General features: G+C 33.6%; 1 protein-coding gene across 1 annotated transcript; it reads right to left on the bottom strand.

Annotated features, from left to right (window-relative positions):
* Window positions 1-506: 506 nt before the first annotated feature.
* LOC127733622 (testicular haploid expressed gene protein-like) lies at window positions 507-11,108 on the bottom strand. The gene is made up of 6 exons (XM_052242942.1): window positions 11,000-11,108; window positions 9,554-9,631; window positions 6,707-6,826; window positions 5,942-6,073; window positions 4,105-4,242; window positions 507-787 (listed from the first exon to the last, which is right to left on the bottom strand). Exons 1-6 carry the CDS (start codon window positions 11,077-11,079, stop codon window positions 742-744), a joined length of 594 nt encoding a protein of 197 aa, XP_052098902.1. The 5' UTR covers window positions 11,080-11,108; the 3' UTR covers window positions 507-741.
* Window positions 11,109-19,109: the final 8,001 nt, after the last annotated feature.

Genomic DNA, 19,109 nt, shown 5'->3' with positions numbered 1-19,109 from the left:
AGGGTTCGTGTTGCTCAATGTTTACTGACCATACCGGACCACCTTATTTACCTCGGTTTTTAGTAGGGTTCGTGTTGCTCAATGTTTTTTTTGTGTGTAGTATTTTGTGGACTATTGTTTATTTTTCTTTGATTTGTTTTTCTTTTGACATATTGTTTTTCTTCGACCTATGATTTTTAATTGTCATAAGAACAATACTGGTGCCAAAAGTGGAACAGCCACTACGTTATCATTACCCTTTAGTGGGGTTCGCGTTGCTCCATCTTTGGTTTTTTATGTAGTGTTCCCTGAACTATTAATGATCTCTTTCTTTTTCCTTTTGGCCGTGGTATTGTCTGTCGTTTTTTGACACCTGATTAACGAACACCAGTTTATCTCCAGTTGTTCTTGTATTCTCTGTCATTGAATTTCCCAGTTTAATTGTCAAATTGGACTATAGAAGTACATTAGAAGGTAGTAAATTATTCAGAAATAGAAAAAAAAACAAAAACTAGACAAGCGTTTGACTTAGCCAAGGAGATATATTTCATACATAGATATGGTATGAGGATATATAATGAAAAAAATATATAAATACTTGTTCAGACGTCTTGAACTAACATACACTTAATAATACACATTGATTTTCCTTTAGGTGGACAACAGTCACAGGACGATGTTTGTAAATGTTTATATATAATTTTGTATATCTATACATCTTATCGGTCTGGTTTTTAGACTGATCCTGACAGTCACGTGCTTCTATCTTCGTAGTGTACTTGTTATACTTAAAGGCTGTACTATTTGTCTAAAAATAAAAGAAACAGAATATACTGCAAGTTACTTACCAGTTACTTATAGAAAATAACAATAAAAGAAACAGAATATACTGCAAGTTACTTACCAGTTACTTATGGAACATAACAATACAACTGATATATGCTGTCTGAAATCAAAATGTCTCCTAAGGTATATACAAAATATTCTACATATATATAAATACTCGGAGCGATTAATAGCTTGACCTTATGTAAACGTATGTTTCTATTATGACAGACTGGATATATGTTGACCAATATTTCTTTTAATTCGATCCTTTATTTAAATGTCTCATTAATGTATACCCCACATTTCCTTGTTAATGACTTCAAAGCTAGAGTTCGAACCACACTAAGGAAATGATATAAACTTGCAAGTGACACAAATTTTTAATTTTTTCACCAATCTAGTTCTGTTTAAAGTTTTGTTTTTAATGTTGCGTTCACACAGTGTCGATTATGGCTCCCGTTTGAGATAAGATAGCGCTAAGACACGAAATATGAAAAAGTCGGATTACTATCCCCAATGATCTGGAATGTCCTATCATTGTCTTAACGCAGTTGTATACGTTCGTAACAGATTCCTACGGATCGGGAATGGTTCGGAGAGGTCGGCAAAGCACCCCCGACAATAAGGTGCGTCCCGTAACATTCGGGGAAACTCAGCCGTGTTTGTCTAGTCGGATTACAATCGTGACAGATTCTGCTGTATCGGATCAAAATCGTAACAATGTTCTGTGTTTTCCTGACGGTGCCTTGTGGAACGGGCATGACCTGGAGAAATTTGTCTTTGCTGGTTTTTTGTCGATTGAGTCCAGATTGCATCCAGATCTTGCCGAATGCGAACCGTCTTTGTTCCGGAACAGTCCCGTTATTAACACGAAATTCGGCAATAATACCCACGTCAGAGTCCCGACAATTACAGAACACGATACGACTGAGTCTAGACAATGCCGTTTGCAATGCGGTACAGCAGACTGTGATAGCATTGCGTTCCGACAGTACCTGATCATCCCGAATATGGCGATTTTTTAGGACGGGACTATCACGTTTTCTAACGGATATCTTCCGTCAGCGTCGGTTCACTGTCTGGTCAGTGTCGGATCCCTCTCGGATCGCATTCGACAGAATCGGGATGCTGTCGGGACAGATTCGGTCGTTTTTTGCCATTCAAAAGATACTAATCGGATTAGAATCGGATTGAGAACGTGATAATCGGGACAAATTCGGCTGGAAACGGCTGAATTTGGACGCTTCCTGAACGATATCTTATTGGTGTCGTGAACAAATAAATGTTGATCCCGGCTTTATAATACATATTTATCAGTACAAAAAAGCAGTTTGAATACACTAAAACTATTTGCACGTTTAAGTATTCTACGGTGTAATGTCTCTTAAACATGATTAAATATATACGACTGCCATTGTTGGTGATTTACCGTGAGTATAAATTGCATGCCATATTTGCTGTTGATATTTTTGTAATACAACATTTTTGGAGACTGATATTTTTCTAAGTTGACGTATATGCTAAAAAGATCATATATATATATATATATTTCTCTAATTCTTCGTCAATTTATCCCTTTCTGCACCAATTGTATAAAAAAAATTTAATCAACGTGTGGTTCGTTTGATCTCAGTTCTTCATTGGTTAAAATCCGATTATGACGTCGAATTTTCTTGCTTTCCTCTGAATTTCCTATTGTGACGGCATGAAAAAAGGCGACCATGCCTGATGACGTCACATAGAAAGAACACATCTTTTTGCAGATCATTCGAAAAGAAAGAATAAATTTGCCTGCGTATTGTTTGAAAATCATTAGAGAAACAGATTCCACCACCAAATCTCGTGTAATACGATATTTATCCACTCTCGGCAGTTAAATTTTAAATATTTAAAACGCTCGGCGAGCCTCGCCTTTTAAAATTTGAAAATTTAACTGTCTCGAGTGCATAAATATCGTATCACACTCGATGCAGTGGTAGAATCTATATATATATATATATATATATATATATATATATATATATATATATATATATATATATATTATGTAATTTGATTTAAATATTTTATCGGTGTATAGTTTTTTTCAACTATGTTTTAGCATTTGGTTCCATAATTGCGTTTTATCTATAAAAAAGTGATATCTGATGTGTGCCTTTGTCTGATTATAAAAACTTAATTAGTTTTTTTAACTATTACTAACGGACTCTCGTCGCGATATACTAATAGTTATTTTGCGCCGACTCGAAGTTAATCAAGAAGCAATATAACAATCAATCATAACATGACAGTTTTTACATCGGATGTGACCTTGAGAGGTCATATCGGTGTTATGTTGCCGCAGAAATGTCCTTGCCGTTTGACTGATAACCGAACGTATTTCGTATAATTACGCGGATATTATCGAGTGAAATTAACATTCCTTATCGCTTGTTATATATTAATTTCATCAATAAATATTCATGAAAATAATTTTTAAGAACATGGATAAATGTATGAAAATATTTTGTCGTGAGAAATATATATATCAATAACAAATCATGGATACCGAAAATTTGTGTTAACGCATGCGGAAGAATATCTCGAGAACGTTTTGCAACAAAAGCGGGAAAATATGAATGCCTACTCAAATCCAATCTATTAGAAAAACGAATTATTACAGAAGAGTGTCCACCATGCACTTGCACTGCACTATCATTAGAATAGTAGAATAGAATGATATATAAATGGATGAAAATTTGCCTGTAGAGTTATTAAGACGATCTGCTATATATATAACTGGTATACACATATTAATAAAATGTATAACAACAAACCAGAGTATACTGATAACAAATGATTATATCACTACAATATAATAATTATATCGGTGAGGTTGAATTCCCTGTCATTTATTCATCATCCACACAGGAACTTGTCTCAGAAAAAAATATATCTATGTACCTTAACCTACCTTCAGGTATAGAGATGTGATTTTTTTTCTGAGACAAGTGCTTGTGACCATCCACCAGAACTTGCGGTCATCCGATGTTCAGTACTCAGTACTTTGATTATACTAGCTGTATAATCAACTGTCGGTCGATATCGGCTCGAGGGATGATATCATGACCTAAGGCTGACCAAGGAGATTATAAAACCTCCTTGGGCTGACAATTCAACAGATATGAAAATGTTATGCAACTATATGATCTGAAAATATTGAATGTCTCGTATAGCCGTTGCCTCAACTGTTGAATGAAGAAATGTTTTGTAGAGTTGTCGTAAGTAAATAGGTATTTATATAACATTTGATAATACCTGTGAGCTAAGAAATCTCGATGTAAAGCCTTCGGTCTTGAAAGTTCTTGCATTCTGATGGAAGCCTTCTTGATCTTCACAGCTCTCAAATCTGGGGATATCGCTGATGGGCGACCACAGCTGTATTTAAACAAAGGACTGAAAAAATCAAAACAAAAGAATCCCAGTATGAATCCAATAAGATGTGGTGTAAACGTTTAGGTGATAGAACCATCACAACATAACAAGATAACTTGCGGTCACTATACGGTCTTCTATGATAGACAAATGTCCATATCATTTGACATGATTTTACTAAAATATGAATAAATTCAAAACATTTCCTAAGACCTGTTATCCACATCCAATTTCTTCATAGAAGAGAGAGATAACCTGAAGACCTGTGACCATAATTAACAAAATGCTAAATGGACAGACACACTATAATAAAAATACAATCACACACACTAACATTTATTTATGGCGTGATCATAGAACACCATTTATACTTGTATTTGTACTGTATGACCTTTACGTACCGTTTGCTACAATTAACCCCGCCACAAGTTCATGCTCCTGTTCTATATCTGCAGACTCGTAAGTGAAAAATGGTAGTTTATGTTGTTTCCGTGTTACATATTACTTTTGAACTATGAACCATTCAACCAATGGTTTTCACATTTTAATATGTTGTAACTGATGACAAATGTAGGTCAAGTCTTTTATTGCCTATCTCACTTTGACCGTCCATGACATTCTATTATCCTTGATAGATTGCAATTTGAAAATATATAGGCACAGAAAGTTGCAGGTCAAACAAGCCTGAAAGCGCCATGCATTAGAAAACATAAATTTCATTCGTACTACACAGGCAAATTTTGCTCACATGAAATTCACGTCAAAACTTTCACGTGAGATTCACCTCAAACGAGCTTATACATGAAACTTACGTGAAAATTTTCATGTGAATTTTACGTGAATTTCACGTGAACTTTACCCCAAAAAAATGGTACTTTTAATGATTTTAATTAGATTTGAAAATTTAGATGTTATTTGAATACCTTTATTTCAAATTTCACGTAAATTTCACGTGAAAAAAAAATCATGTTATTTTCATGTGAAATTCACGTGAGTTTCACTTGAGATTCACGTGAAACTCACATGAACTGATTTCATGTGAGTTTCATGTATATGCTCGTTTGAGGTGAAATTAACGTGAGATTCACATGCATTTAAATTCACGTGAAATTCATGCGAGTGAAATTTCCCTGTGTAGTTACCCTCTTAAGTTCAACAATGGTTATCTTCAAGATACAGAAAATCCAGTTAGATGTCAATTTTGACAGCTCAATTCTTGTTTTAAAGTTATTTGGAGAATTTGGTGTTGATGAAAGGGATTTGATAATGAACGTATCTGTTTTATTCTTTTCACATTTCTTTTTTTTAACCTTAGGACGGTATAGTGCATGGTATATTGTATAAAAACCTGTCTATTGTCGAAGACTGTGTTAAATTGACCTCTAGATGTTTTTTGGTTATTTGTGTCGTTTAGATGTTGTTTCATTGAAGTATACACCTCAACCCTTTTCATTCGTGATGAATTTGTATAAATTTAATTGTAGTGAAAAAGATTTAGAAATGAAGCAAATGTTCTTATCGCTGTAAAATTCCCACTTCTAGTAAGTCTATGTTTTGTGTCAGCCGTTGATAGCATTGTGGTACAATATTTGTTACTAAAAGGTCATTTGAGATGTAAATGACATATAACTCGACAAGACTTGAGCAGTATGAAATTAAGTATGACTTACAGACACTTTTAAAGTAAAATTCAAACTTATATTAGATATGATGATTATACCTATACATATTACCACGGTCGTGTGTAGGTTTTGGACTGGCCAGTTCTTTGACTCTCTCGTTAGCTTCCTTAACTTTAGGTTTGGCTTCAGTAATAAAGGATGCGCGTCCAATACTGTAGTAAAACAGAGGTCTGTGAAAAGGGAAAAATTGATAAATATATATACTTTCTGTAAGAATGTTCTTTGATGATTAATCTTTTTATAATATGCCATAAAGTTTCAATAATTCAGGAAAAGCGTTACATTGTCCGATAGTAAATAGTTTGCGTTCACCCGGTCAATCAATATTATGATCATGCGAGTAGACATAGCCTAGCTATATTGTTGCCTGCATCCCCAAAGCGCATTATAAAATGTATCTATGGAAAAGGGACCCACTTGACAGTCCAGGACCTGCCTGTGGGCATTTCCGCTTAATTAATGTTAAACAAGCATTATACTACAGTTTATGCTTTCAATGACTACCGTGATGCTCTTCTAGGACAGGTTGCAGTCCTAAGTCTTCCACTCTATAGTTTCTAAGTAACACGGCGGGTGTATGACTGCTAACACTTCCAGAGCTCATGAGTTCATTCCCAGTCATGCTCAATCTTAAGTTTTCTGTGAATTAATTTGTGGTACCAAGTACAATTTTATGCATCTGAAAATTTTACGTTCCGTAATCCTTTACCGGTCTTTACGTTTTGAAGTATATTCTGTGTTTGGGCATGTCATATATTTTAGACTTCCCGTGATTTTAAGACAGGTTCTTTTCTAAGATTTACCTGATGCGTTCCTTTTGAAAATTTCTCTTGGGTTTAGAAAGGTCTTTCACTCTTTCATTTGCTTCTGGTATTCTTCCAAGTGGTCGTATCGGTTGTTGTGATCCCCATAAAACATCTAAACTATAATATAAGTCAATTAATTTGTTGATAAGGGATGTCAATTGAAAATTTACAAACAAAAGTTGAATTTGATATCCATAACTTCACAAGAATCACTAATATCAAAATGTACTAAAAATGGTATTTTAGCTTATCATAATAATAATAATGTTAGTTATAATAATTATTGATTAATAGACATAGCATAAGCCCTTTTCCGGGTGCGGGATTTTCTCGCTGTGTTGAAGACCCATTGGTGGCCTTCGGCTGTTTTCTGCTCTTTGGTTGTGTTGTTGTCTCTTTGAAACATTCCCCATTTTCATTCTCAATTTTATAGCATAGTTGGTTTGGCAAATTATCTTTGAAATGAAATGCAATAAACATGAAATGTAACAAGCAAGAAATATATCATTTCATGAGGCAAACACATAAGAGACAAAAATTGACGACAAATTATGCATGTGTTAAATGTAAAAAACGCTAAAATATGCAGTATGGATATCATTCTAATTATCTCTACAACTTTAAGAGGTAAGTGTAATAAAATGATGTAATATACATTATTTCTTATTGGTTGAATACATGTTTTTGTTTATATCCCTTTTTGATAAACTTGTAGTTTTGCAAGGATGGCGGTACTCAAGTTAAAGTATTCCATAACTAAGATTATATGAAAGATTTTTTACATCTCTGTTTTGAGTTTTGAACTTGAAACCTGCAGTTTTTTTTTATGAAAAAGTCAAGCATTATTCAAATGCTTTTTACAGTTTGTTCTTGTGTTGTTCTATTACCCCACTGTCCGAGATTACAGGAGGGTTGAGCGCTCCAAAACATGTTTAACCCCGCCATATTATTGTGAACCTGTTCAAGTCAGGAGCCTGTAATTGATTAGTTGTCGTTGGTTGTTGTCTTTCATAATTGGTTTTAGTTCATTGTTTTGTACATAAACTAGGCCGTTGGTTTTCTCGTTTTAGTTCATTGTTTTGTACATAAACTAGGCCGTTGTTTTTCTCGTTTTAGTTCATTGTTTTGTACATAAACTAGGCCGTTGGTTTTCTCGTTTTAGTTCATTGTTTTGTACATAAACTAGGCCGTTGGTTTTCTCGTTTTAGTTCATTGTTTTGTACATAAACTAGGCCGTTGGTTTTCTCGTTTTAGTTCATTGTTTTGTACATAAACTAGGCCGTTGGTTTTCTCGTTTTAGTTCATTGTTTTGTACATAAACTAGGCCGTTGGTTTTCTCGTTTTAGTTCATTGTTTTGTACATAAACTAGGCCGTTGTTTTTCTCGTTTTAGTTCATTGTTTTGTACATAAACTAGGCCGTTGTTTTTCTCGTTTGAGTTCATTGTTTTGTACATAAACTAGGCCGTTGGTTTTCTCGTTTTAGTTCATTGTTTTGTACATAAACTAGGCCGTTGGTTTTCTCGTTTTAATCAATTAACGTTTGGTCATGTCGGGCCTTTCTTTAACTTACTAAATGGTATAGGTTTTGCTCATTAGCGAAGGCCGTCCGATGACATATAGTTGATCTACATCATCTGGTCTCTGGTGGATAGCTGTCTCATTGACAATCATATCACATCTTTTTATCTGTATATCCCTATTTTACATAATTATAGTTTTTACTGTTTAAAACCTGATTGTTTAACACACATTTAGTGCTTTTACTGTACAAATAAGAAAGAATTGCACATTACATAATTTATAGTACCATGTCATTTTGTGTTATATCTCGTCTCACTATTTTCTAGTATCACTTTGTACCACCTTTGATAAGTATTAAGTATGACGATAAATTTTCACTTCTGTACTCGTACTCTAAACAACAAATATATTAATTTTGTAAAAAAAATGTTTACTTCCGTACTCCAAACATCAAAATTATTGTATTTAAATTTACCTGTATACGTTGTTTTATTCAACGCCATTTTGTCCCAGGTAAGAGTTGTCTTATTGACACTCTTCCTACATCTTTTTATCACTACCTGTAACGTCTTTGTTATATAGGCACCCACGTTTTAATATTGTATTTATATTGTGTCATAGATCAAACTCATTCGTTCAGTGTATGTTTACTTGTTTTAGTTTAAATGTCTTTTTTTCGAGTTACGCCATTTCAATTGATATTTTATAGTGTGTATTTTTATGTTGTAATGTTACACTACTGTCTCAGGTTAGGGTGAAGGTTGGCGTCTGTTAAAACGTTTAAACCCGTTGCATTTTTATGCACCTCTCCTAAGTCAGGAGCCTGTTGTTCAGTGGTGGCGTTTGTTGGTGTGGTTCATAGGTGTTTCTCGTTTCTCGTTTTTTATATAGATTAGACCGTTGGTTTTCCTGTTTGAATTGTTTTACAGTAGTCATTTAGGGGCCCTGTATAGCTTGATGTTCGGTGTGAGCCAAGGCTCCGTGTTGAAGCCCGTACTTTGACCTATAATTGTTAACTTTTTTTACATTGTGACTTGGATGGAGTGTTGTCTCATTGGCACTCATACCACATCTTCTTATTTATATACAATATGCTACTGAAAGGTACACAATCAATGTGTATTTGGGTTTAGTACCAAAATATTAAGAGCCATGAAGCAATAGTACTGAAATGTTTTTAAAGTATACGTGCAAAATTAGCAGATACATTTGGTTGAATGCAATTTATCAAATAATTCGGCTTATTTTCATTTCTCAAGTAATACTATAAATTTTCATAACCCGTCTGTTTAAAAAAAAAAATATACATTTTCTCTACTTACCCTATATGAGTTGGTGTTCCATTGGATTGCCATCTTTCGTCGAGGTTCTTCGGGCGAGACAGAGCGTTCAAACGATCGCTGCATGAAAAAAAAAATCCATTAAACCTCGATTTAAATAATCTCTTTTTATCGAAAGAAATAAACATGTACTTCATATTATGTCAAACACTGTATATTCTTTTTCTTGGTGTATTATTATATATGTAAACTCAATATTTTTGGTATTTGTATATATTTGCAATTGTTCGGATACCCCTGTAGGGCTTTTAAAACATAAAGTTCTAAAACTTTTACAAAAAATGCATGTGTTAAACAAAACGATTGTTACTAGTGACATAAAGCCAAGTATTACGTACAATTTAAGTGTATCTTGTTGCAAACCAGCACTGCGATTATTTCTTAACAAGGGAAACATCTCGTTTGCTTCTTGCTTCTTCTTCTATGGAAATGAGTTATTTGAAAAGAGCTACCTTTTGTTATATGCTGTATAATGAAATTAGAAATAAACATGGAATAATCGAATTAATATTGAAATGACTACTTTTAGATAAAATTTTGAAACATACTCTTTTTGGAAGGGAAGGTAACGTCACTTTTTTAGACGTAAAGGACATATTATTCATTTAGAAGATATTCAAACTGAATGATAGTGGATAGTGGATAAGGATACAAGTGGGAGGTTTAGCCAGCTATAAAACAAGGTTTAACCCACCATTTTCTTCAGACAATATCTGTACCAAGCCAGGAATATGACACTTGTTTCTATTTGTTTCGATGGTTATTAAGTCGAGCGTTTGATTTTGTCAGTTTGTATGGACTTTCCCCTTTTTTGAATTAAACTTGAGTTGGATTCGGTATCGTTCAAATAGTGATTTGTGTATCATTGCCATGAAACCATTGTAAATTTAAATAATTTTTAATGTGATTAAAAAAAAAATTCCAATTTCTTGTGTTGACATAATCGATTGGAACGAGGAGTAATTATATACGAGTGCACATGATATATAACATTTAATAAACATGCATTGTTTTACACTAGTCATTTTGGGGCCCTTTATAGCTTGTTGTTCGGTGTTGAAGGCCGTACTTTGACCTTTAATTGTTTACTTTTTACACATTGTGACTTTGATGGATAGTTGTCTCATTGGCACTCATACCACATCTTCTTATTTATAATGATTTATTGATACTAAGTAAGAATTGAACTTGATACGTTGCAAGCTAAGAAAAAGAAGAAAAAACTGCTGTAAAAGCTTCAGAAACGTTGATTTGTGTGTCCATTGGATACACTATGCAGCAAACAACTTTCAAGTTTCATTGGAAAATAATCTTTGTTTCGATTTCTGAGTACAGTATGCCAAAATTGAGTTGTACAGCATAATCATTTGAAAAAAAAACAAATTATAGATCTACTTATTAGAAAGACTTTTTTTTTACTATACTCACGATATTATACTTGGGGAGGGCGACTGTGAGATCGGAGGGAGTCTAATAACCGACGCCCGGCTCCTTCGTGCATGTCCCATTCCTTAGTTCCAACACAAAACTGATCACATCCAAGATATGTATTTAACAATATTTTTCTGTATTGTAAATTGTACATATATATATTTATTAAGAGTGTTTAACAAATCCAGATTAAAGTTATTAATTACGATTAAAATGTTTTATTGATTATATGTGTTGAAATAAGCAAAAGGTAAATAATATTATACGTAAATAACTAAGATTATACGATTATCAGTCATTAATAAGGAGTTTTTTTTTCTCTCTCTGCATGGGTTTTCGACTAAAGACATCCATTTTAGATTTAAACACTCAAATGGCAAAATAATCTTCCACACATATAGTTCCTTTCTTAGAGATGGCTTATTCATCACACTGACAATTAAGGTTCTGGTTTGAAAAATTTAATTACAGGTTATAAGGTAAACTTAATTTCAATTAAGTAACGGTATTTGTACCTGCTTTTATTTTTTTCTTTAAACCCGATTAAAAAATAGCAGCTTTCTATCGAAAACTAAAGGTGATTTGTAAATTAAAAAGAGAAAGAAGACAAGTTTTGTGTAATCAACTCATCCTACAGTTTTCAACACAGATCCCTGAAATGCAAATTGGTTGAAGTTGTGCACCTTCTATTTTGGAATTGTTTGGGGAATATTTTCTCATTTTTCCAGAATTGGGAACTTAGTCATTTTTCAGCAAAATGTATGAGAAAGTACAAGTTTTATATAATCAACTCCTACAATTTTAAACCCAGATCCCTGACACTTCACAGGATGATTGCACATATTTTGAAGTTGTACATCTGCTATTATAGAATTGTTTGAGTATCTTTATATTTCATATTTCAAAACTTACAATGTTCAGTATTGAACATTCTGCATTGTGTCAGATACATTCTGCGCAAACCGGCCATTTGAGTCTTTGATCTATTTTCTATCATGTATTCTTAGTTGATTATTATATTTTTCTAGCTTTATCATAATGAAATACCTTTGTCTGATTTTTAAAACTCAACTGTTTATTTCAGCATATACAAATAAGTTCTCGCTGCGATATAGTTTGTTCTAAGGCGGCGTAAGGCACACATCAATTAACCAATCAACACAAATATAGGCTGTATTTTATGTTTATAGAATAGAATTAGATAATGGATTTCGATCAGTATGATATAATAAACTCAGAACTTAAAAGCAAATAATAAGTGTTATAATAAACAAACTGAAACCGAAATGTATAGCATGTTCAATATTATGAAGTTCTTGAATTAACGACATGGAAATCATTGATTCATAATAACTGTTTTTGTTTATTAACGCTGTTGTACGACAGATGAGGTCATGAAGTTTTATTGAATGACCTTAACCTTTTGACAGTTGTCTCTAATTCAGATCGGTGAATCATATTTTTCTGTAATAACCAGGAATCTTCAATTGCTAAAAATGTAGACAAAAAAAAAAAAAGAACACACGGGCTTACGGCTGTATAGTATGAAAAGAGGCAGAAGATGCAAAAGGGACAATAAAACATCATTATACCCCCGCTTTAAAAAAGTGGGGGTATACTGTTTTACCTCTGTCTGTCCGTCCATCCATCCGTCAGTCTGTCAGTCCGTCAGTCCGTCCATCCGTCCCATGAAAATCTTTCTCAGGAACTACAATACAAGGATTTCTGAAATTTGGTTTCAGGGTTTATATAAGTCAGCTATACCGTGTGATGCGTTTTCAGATTGATCACTCAACAACTTCCTGTTTACCGAACACTTACATCATTTTACACAACACATCCAAGTTGAAAATTTTCGTCACATTTTTCTCAGGAACTACATAACAAGGATTTCTGAAATTTGGTTTCAGTGTTTATATAATTCAGCTATACCGTGTGATGCGTTTTCAGATTCATCACTCAACAACTTCCTGTTTACCGTCAACTATTTGGGCTGGGGGTATCATCAGTGAGCAGTAGCTCGCACTTTCACTTGTTTTTCCTTTTCCAGATCAACAGCCAAAAATTAAGCATTTCTTATTTTGAAAACCATATCATATGCATGCTAATTGGTTTGTATTATATTGTGTAGCTTCAATGGCCATTCAATTGTTCTTATCTTAAAGCAAGATATTGTCTTCATTCATTCTCTGTCTAATTCTCGTCAGAGAAAATAACTGACTACATACTCCAAGTGAGGACAATTCATGTTGCTCACAATAGCAGTTTTTAGTGGTGTGGGCTCTCAAAGCTTATTCAGCAGCCGACAAACGAACCTTTAGAATTTGATTAGATTTTTATACTTTCCGATTTTTATTTAAGTTATAAAAATCGAGAGCCTGAGATGTTTCCACAACCAGAATCCACCACTTGCTTTTTCCAAGATCACTATAAACATTAGTGTTCTTTACAATCTGATAAAATACGGATCTTGTTTTTTCACTACGATTGTGTTCATTATTGTTGAAAATTGATCATTTTGTCACGTTTAAATGAATACATATGTACGTACGAAATATTTGTATGTTCATATTCGTGATAACAAAAAAAATATATGCGTACATTGATGCATTTTTTTTCTGCAAACGCGTCAATGTAGATAGACATTTCTGAATTTTAATATTCAATATAGTTTTATATTTATTTTATTCCTTTATAAAGTAAAGTGGTGTCGTCGCACTGAAACCGGTTCCCATAACTACAACAACTATTTATTCGGTCTTCTTTTCGCAAGGCGCGTCATTGTCCACGACTGTGTTTCATTTACTTCTGAGGCTCACAATGATAGCTCGAGGTCTTGATGAAATTTTGTGAGCTTTTTTTTATTTGTTGTTGATGGTTGTCTTAGTTTGAAGCTTGTTTTGTTGCCATATTACATGATCTATTATATTGACTAGGATAATGGACACATTGCGGAACATGATATTGACTAGGATAATGAACGTATAGTGGATCAAGATATTGACTAGGATAATGGACATATAATGGAACATGATATTGACTAAGATAATGAACGTAAAGTGGAACATAATATTGACTAGGATAATGAACGTAAAGTGGAATATAATATTGACTAGGATAATGAACGTATAGTGGACCGTGATATTGACTAGGATAATGGACATATAATGGAACATGGTATTGACTAAGATAATGAACGTAAAGTGGAACATAATATTGACTAGGATAATGAACGTAAAGTGGAATATAATATTGACTAGGATAATGGACATATAGTGGAACATGATATTGACTAGGATAATGAACATATAGTGGAACATGCTATTGACTAGGATAATGAACGTATAGTGGAACATGGTATTGACTAGGATAATGAACGTATAGTGGAACATGGTATTGACTAGGATAATGGACATATAATGGAACATGATATTGACTAGGATAATGAACATATAATGGAACATGGTATTGACTAGGATAATGGACATATAATGGAACATGATATTGACTAGGATAATGGACATATAATGGAATATAATATTGACTAGGATAATGGACATATAATGGAATATAATATTGACTAGGATAATGAACGTAAAGTGGAATATACTATTGACTAGGATAATGGACATATAATGGAACATGATATTGACTAGGATAATGAACATATAGTGGAACATGGTATTGACTAGGATAATGGACATATAATGGAACATGATATTGACTAGGATAATGAACATATAATGGAACATGGTATTGACTAGGATAATGAACGTAAAGTGGACCATGGTATTGACTAGGATAATGAACGTATAGTGGAACATGGTATTGACTAGGATAATGAACATATAGTGGAACATGGTATTGACTAGGATAATGGACATATAATGGAACATGGTATTGACTAGGATAATGAACGTATAGTGGAACATGGTATTGACTAGGATAATGAACATATAGTGGAACATGGTATTGACTAGGATAATGAACGTAAAGTGGACCATGGTATTGACTAGGATAATGAACGTATAGTGGAACATGGTATTGACTAGGATAATGAACATATAGTGGAACATGCTATTGACTAGGATAATGGACATATAATGGAACATGGTATTGACTAGGATAATGAACGTATAGTGGAACATGGTATTGACTAGGATAATGAACGTATAGTGGAACATGGTATTGACTAGGATAATGAACGTATATTAGTGGGACATGGTATTGACTAGGATTATGGACGTTTAGTGGAACATGATATTGTCTAGTATAATGAACGTATAGCGGAACATGATATTGACTAGGATAATGAACGTATAGTGGAACACGATATTGACTAGGATAATGGACGTATAGTGGAACATGCTATTGACTAGGATAATGAACTTATAGTGGAACATGCTATTGACTAGGATAATGGACATATAATGGAACATGATATTGACTAGGATAATGAACATATAGTGGACCATGGTATTGACTAGAATAATGAACGTATAGTGGACCGTGGTATTGACTAGGATAATGAACATATAGTGGACCATGGTATTGACTAGAATAATGAACGTATAGTGGAACATGGTATTGACTAGGATAATGAACATATAGTGGAACATGATATTGACTAGGATAATGAACGTATAGTGGACCATGGTATTGACTAGGATAATGAACGTATAGTTGAACATCGTATTGACTAGGATAATGAACATATAGTGGACCATGGTATTGACTAGGATAATGAACGTATAGTTGAACATCGTATTGACTAGGATAATGAACATATAGTGGAACATGATATTGACTAGGATAATGAACATATAGTGGAACACGATATTGACTAGGATAATGAACGTATAGTTGAACATCGTATTGACTAGGATAATGAACGTATAGTGGACCATGATATTGACTAGGATAATGAACATATAGTGGAACATGGTATTGACTAGGATAATGGACGTATAGTGGAACATCGTATTGACTAGGATAATGAACATATAGTGGAACATGGTATTGACTAGGATAATGAACGTATAGTGGACCATGATATTGACTAGGATAATGAACATATAGTGGAACATGGTATTGACTAGGATAATGGACGTATAGTGGAACATGGTATTGACTAGGATAATGAACGTATAGTGGAACATGGTATTGACTAGGATAATGAACGTAAAGTGGAACATAATATTGACTAGGATAATGGACGTATAGTGGAACATGGTATTGACTAGGATAATGAACATATAGTGGAACATGGTATTGACTAGGATAATGAACGTATAGTGGACCGTGATATTGACTAGGATAATGAACATATAGTGGAACATGGTATTGACTAGGATAATGAACGTAAAGTGGACCATGATATTGACTAGGATAATGAACATATAGTGGAACATGGTATTGACTAGGATAATGAACATATAGTGGACCATGATATTGACTAGGATAATGAACATATAGTGGAACATGGTATTGACTAGGATAATGAACGTATAGTGGAATATGGTATTGACTAGGATAATGAACGTATAGTGGAACATGGTATTGACTAGGATAATGAACGTATAGTGGACCATGGTATTGACTAGGATAATGAACGTATAGTGGAACATGGTATTGACTAGGATAATGAACATATAGTGGAACATGATATTGACTAGGATAATGGACATATAATGGAATATAATATTGACTAGGATAATGAACGTATAGTGGAACATGGTATTGACTAGGATAATGAACGTATAGTGGACCATGGTATTGACTAGGATAATGAACGTATAGTGGAACATGGTATTGACTAGGATAATGAACATATAGTGGAACATGGTATTGACTAGGATAATGAACATATAGTGGAACATGGTATTGACTAGGATAATGAACGTATAGTGGACCGTGATATTGACAAGGATAATGGATACATTGTTGATCAGGTTGGTGTCTACGATAATGGACAGTGTGTTGAGCAGAATGTTGAACTGGATATTTGACAATTTTTGAAACAGCATTTTGACATGGATACTTGCCAGTTTTGATATATTCTCGGAAGCCTCCAATAACACTGGTATAGTTAATGTTGGCATAAACTATGTTACTGCTTCTGTGTCATTTTTCTTTTTTGTGTGTCGAAGTCCATTTGAATTTGTCGATATTAGAGATGAAACTTTTAACATTTTCTTTTTTTTCAGTTCGAATGGTTTTTGGGATTGCCCCACCTGCATTCATCAGCAACTGGATAGCTGTTACAGCTAATGGAGACGCATCTGAAGTTGAATTCACAGTATCACATGGTTTAAATGAATTGCCAATGAGAGTTGATGTTCAAGTGAGAGTGGAATTTAATAATACGTACTTTTACTTCAATGCTTTGAATTCTGCACAGTCAGGAAGTTACAACAATGAATATGGTGGCATCGTGTACATGTTCAACGAGACTAATGTCAAAATAATTACTCCTGGTCCAAGTGATTGTGGAACATGCAATGGTTATGTTGTATATCTAGGTATATTTTTATGTTCAGTGATATACCTTGAAACCACTCTCATTGAATAGGTCCAAAGAGAGGAACTTTTCAAATTATTTGAGTAGATATTTGTCCTATTTTGCATCGTTTGTGGACTATGGTCCAAATATTGTTAGCGGTGCATTTATAAAATACAATCCCTGACTCATGATACATGTATTACATTTCTTCGAGACGATGTGTAACGTTTAAAATAGTAACATGGCATCTAATGTCAGTTTCAGGTAAACTTTCTTAACGCCCGCTTTAAGTCTGCAGCTTCAATTTATGCTCAAAGACACCATTTGTATTCCGAGTTTTTATCATACTAGAAATTGTTATTTGTGTAAATATACCAGTAGATTGAAAACATGTTTTGTTATTGAGTTTCCTTTGTAGGTGGTGCAAACCATGTAGGGCCACCGGAATTTCCAAGAACATTCAAGACTGGTCATATTCGTATACGTGCCTGGAAAATGTGCACATTTGGAAAACCATCGTTTTTAACCAGTATAGAAATAAACAACAGTAAGTATTGTTAATCCATGCAGTAGGTATGAATAAAAGGAAATGTGGGGTATACGTCAATGAAATGTGGGGTAATCGTCAATGAAATGTGGGGTAAACGTCAATGAGATGTGCGGTATACGTCTATAAGATGTGGATATACGTCAATGAGAGGTGGGTATACGTCAATGAGATGTGGGTATACGTCAATGAGATGTGGATATACGTCAATGATATGTGGATATACGTCAATGAGATGTGGGTTATACGTCAATGAGATGTGAGGTATACGTCAAAGAGATGTGGATATACTTCAATGAGAATATCAATCGAAAATAAACCAAATGACACATAGATAACTCGCGGTCTTTTACAATAAACAGGGATATTTATAGTATGGGAAGTTCTAATTCGCCACGAGTATGATATCACACAACCACTAGCGATATTCTTTTGATACAGCTCAGCTACAGATGTGACCGAGTTAACATAGTTGCTCTTTTTCAAAATGAATGATCGAATGATCAACACACCAAAAAAATCTTGCTTAGTGAGGGAGAAATCTTTAGTTGTAAATAAAACATATTTTTTTAGGATTTACAAAGAAAAGATAATGTGAATATAAGAAAAAGCGGAGCAATTAATGAATCGGCTGATTTTAAATTTTTTTTTGTCATCACTGTAAACAACTTTTAGCCTCATGAGGCAAAATAAAACGACGTATGTTTTTTTTTTTTATTTGTGTTGTATTTTGATTGTTTAATTGACGTTAACCACACATTTACTTTTAATCCATTTGCAAAACTGAGATGCTCACGATCCAATAATTCGTGAAAATGAAAGTAGTACTTCCAATACAGTAGTTATTTCTCATACTCCAGTTTGTATTTTGTGAGTTATAAGTACCTCTCCTATTGGGAAATAGGTTAATCCGTCTTGTGTTAATTGTGCCTTGTTAGTGGCTAAGTTTGGTTATCACTCATTCATTTGTAACTTTAACATAAGTGTTGATGGCAAACCTTTGGTGTCTTTTTAAAGTTTTTTTCACAACTCTGATTGAGGACGATTTACAGCTTACA

The sequence above is a fragment of the Mytilus californianus genome, unplaced genomic scaffold (assembly GCF_021869535.1).
Source record: "Mytilus californianus isolate M0D057914Y unplaced genomic scaffold, xbMytCali1.0.p SCAF_3, whole genome shotgun sequence".
Classification (NCBI taxonomy): domain Eukaryota; kingdom Metazoa; phylum Mollusca; class Bivalvia; order Mytilida; family Mytilidae; genus Mytilus; species Mytilus californianus.
This window is presented reverse-complemented; position numbering and strand designations above follow the sequence as displayed.

Coding starts and splice junctions, on each gene's coding strand:
- LOC127733622 (XM_052242942.1), bottom strand. CDS start 11,079: ATGGGACATGCACGAAGGAGCCGGGCGTCGGTTATTAGACTCCCTCCG. Junction 6,827..9,553: donor GGAACACCAACTCATATAGG/GTAAGTAGAGAA, acceptor CTTATATTATAG/TTTAGATGTTTTATGGGGAT. Junction 4,243..5,941: donor GACCGTGGTAATATGTATAG/GTATAATCATCA, acceptor TGATTTTTTCAG/TCCTTTGTTTAAATACAGCT.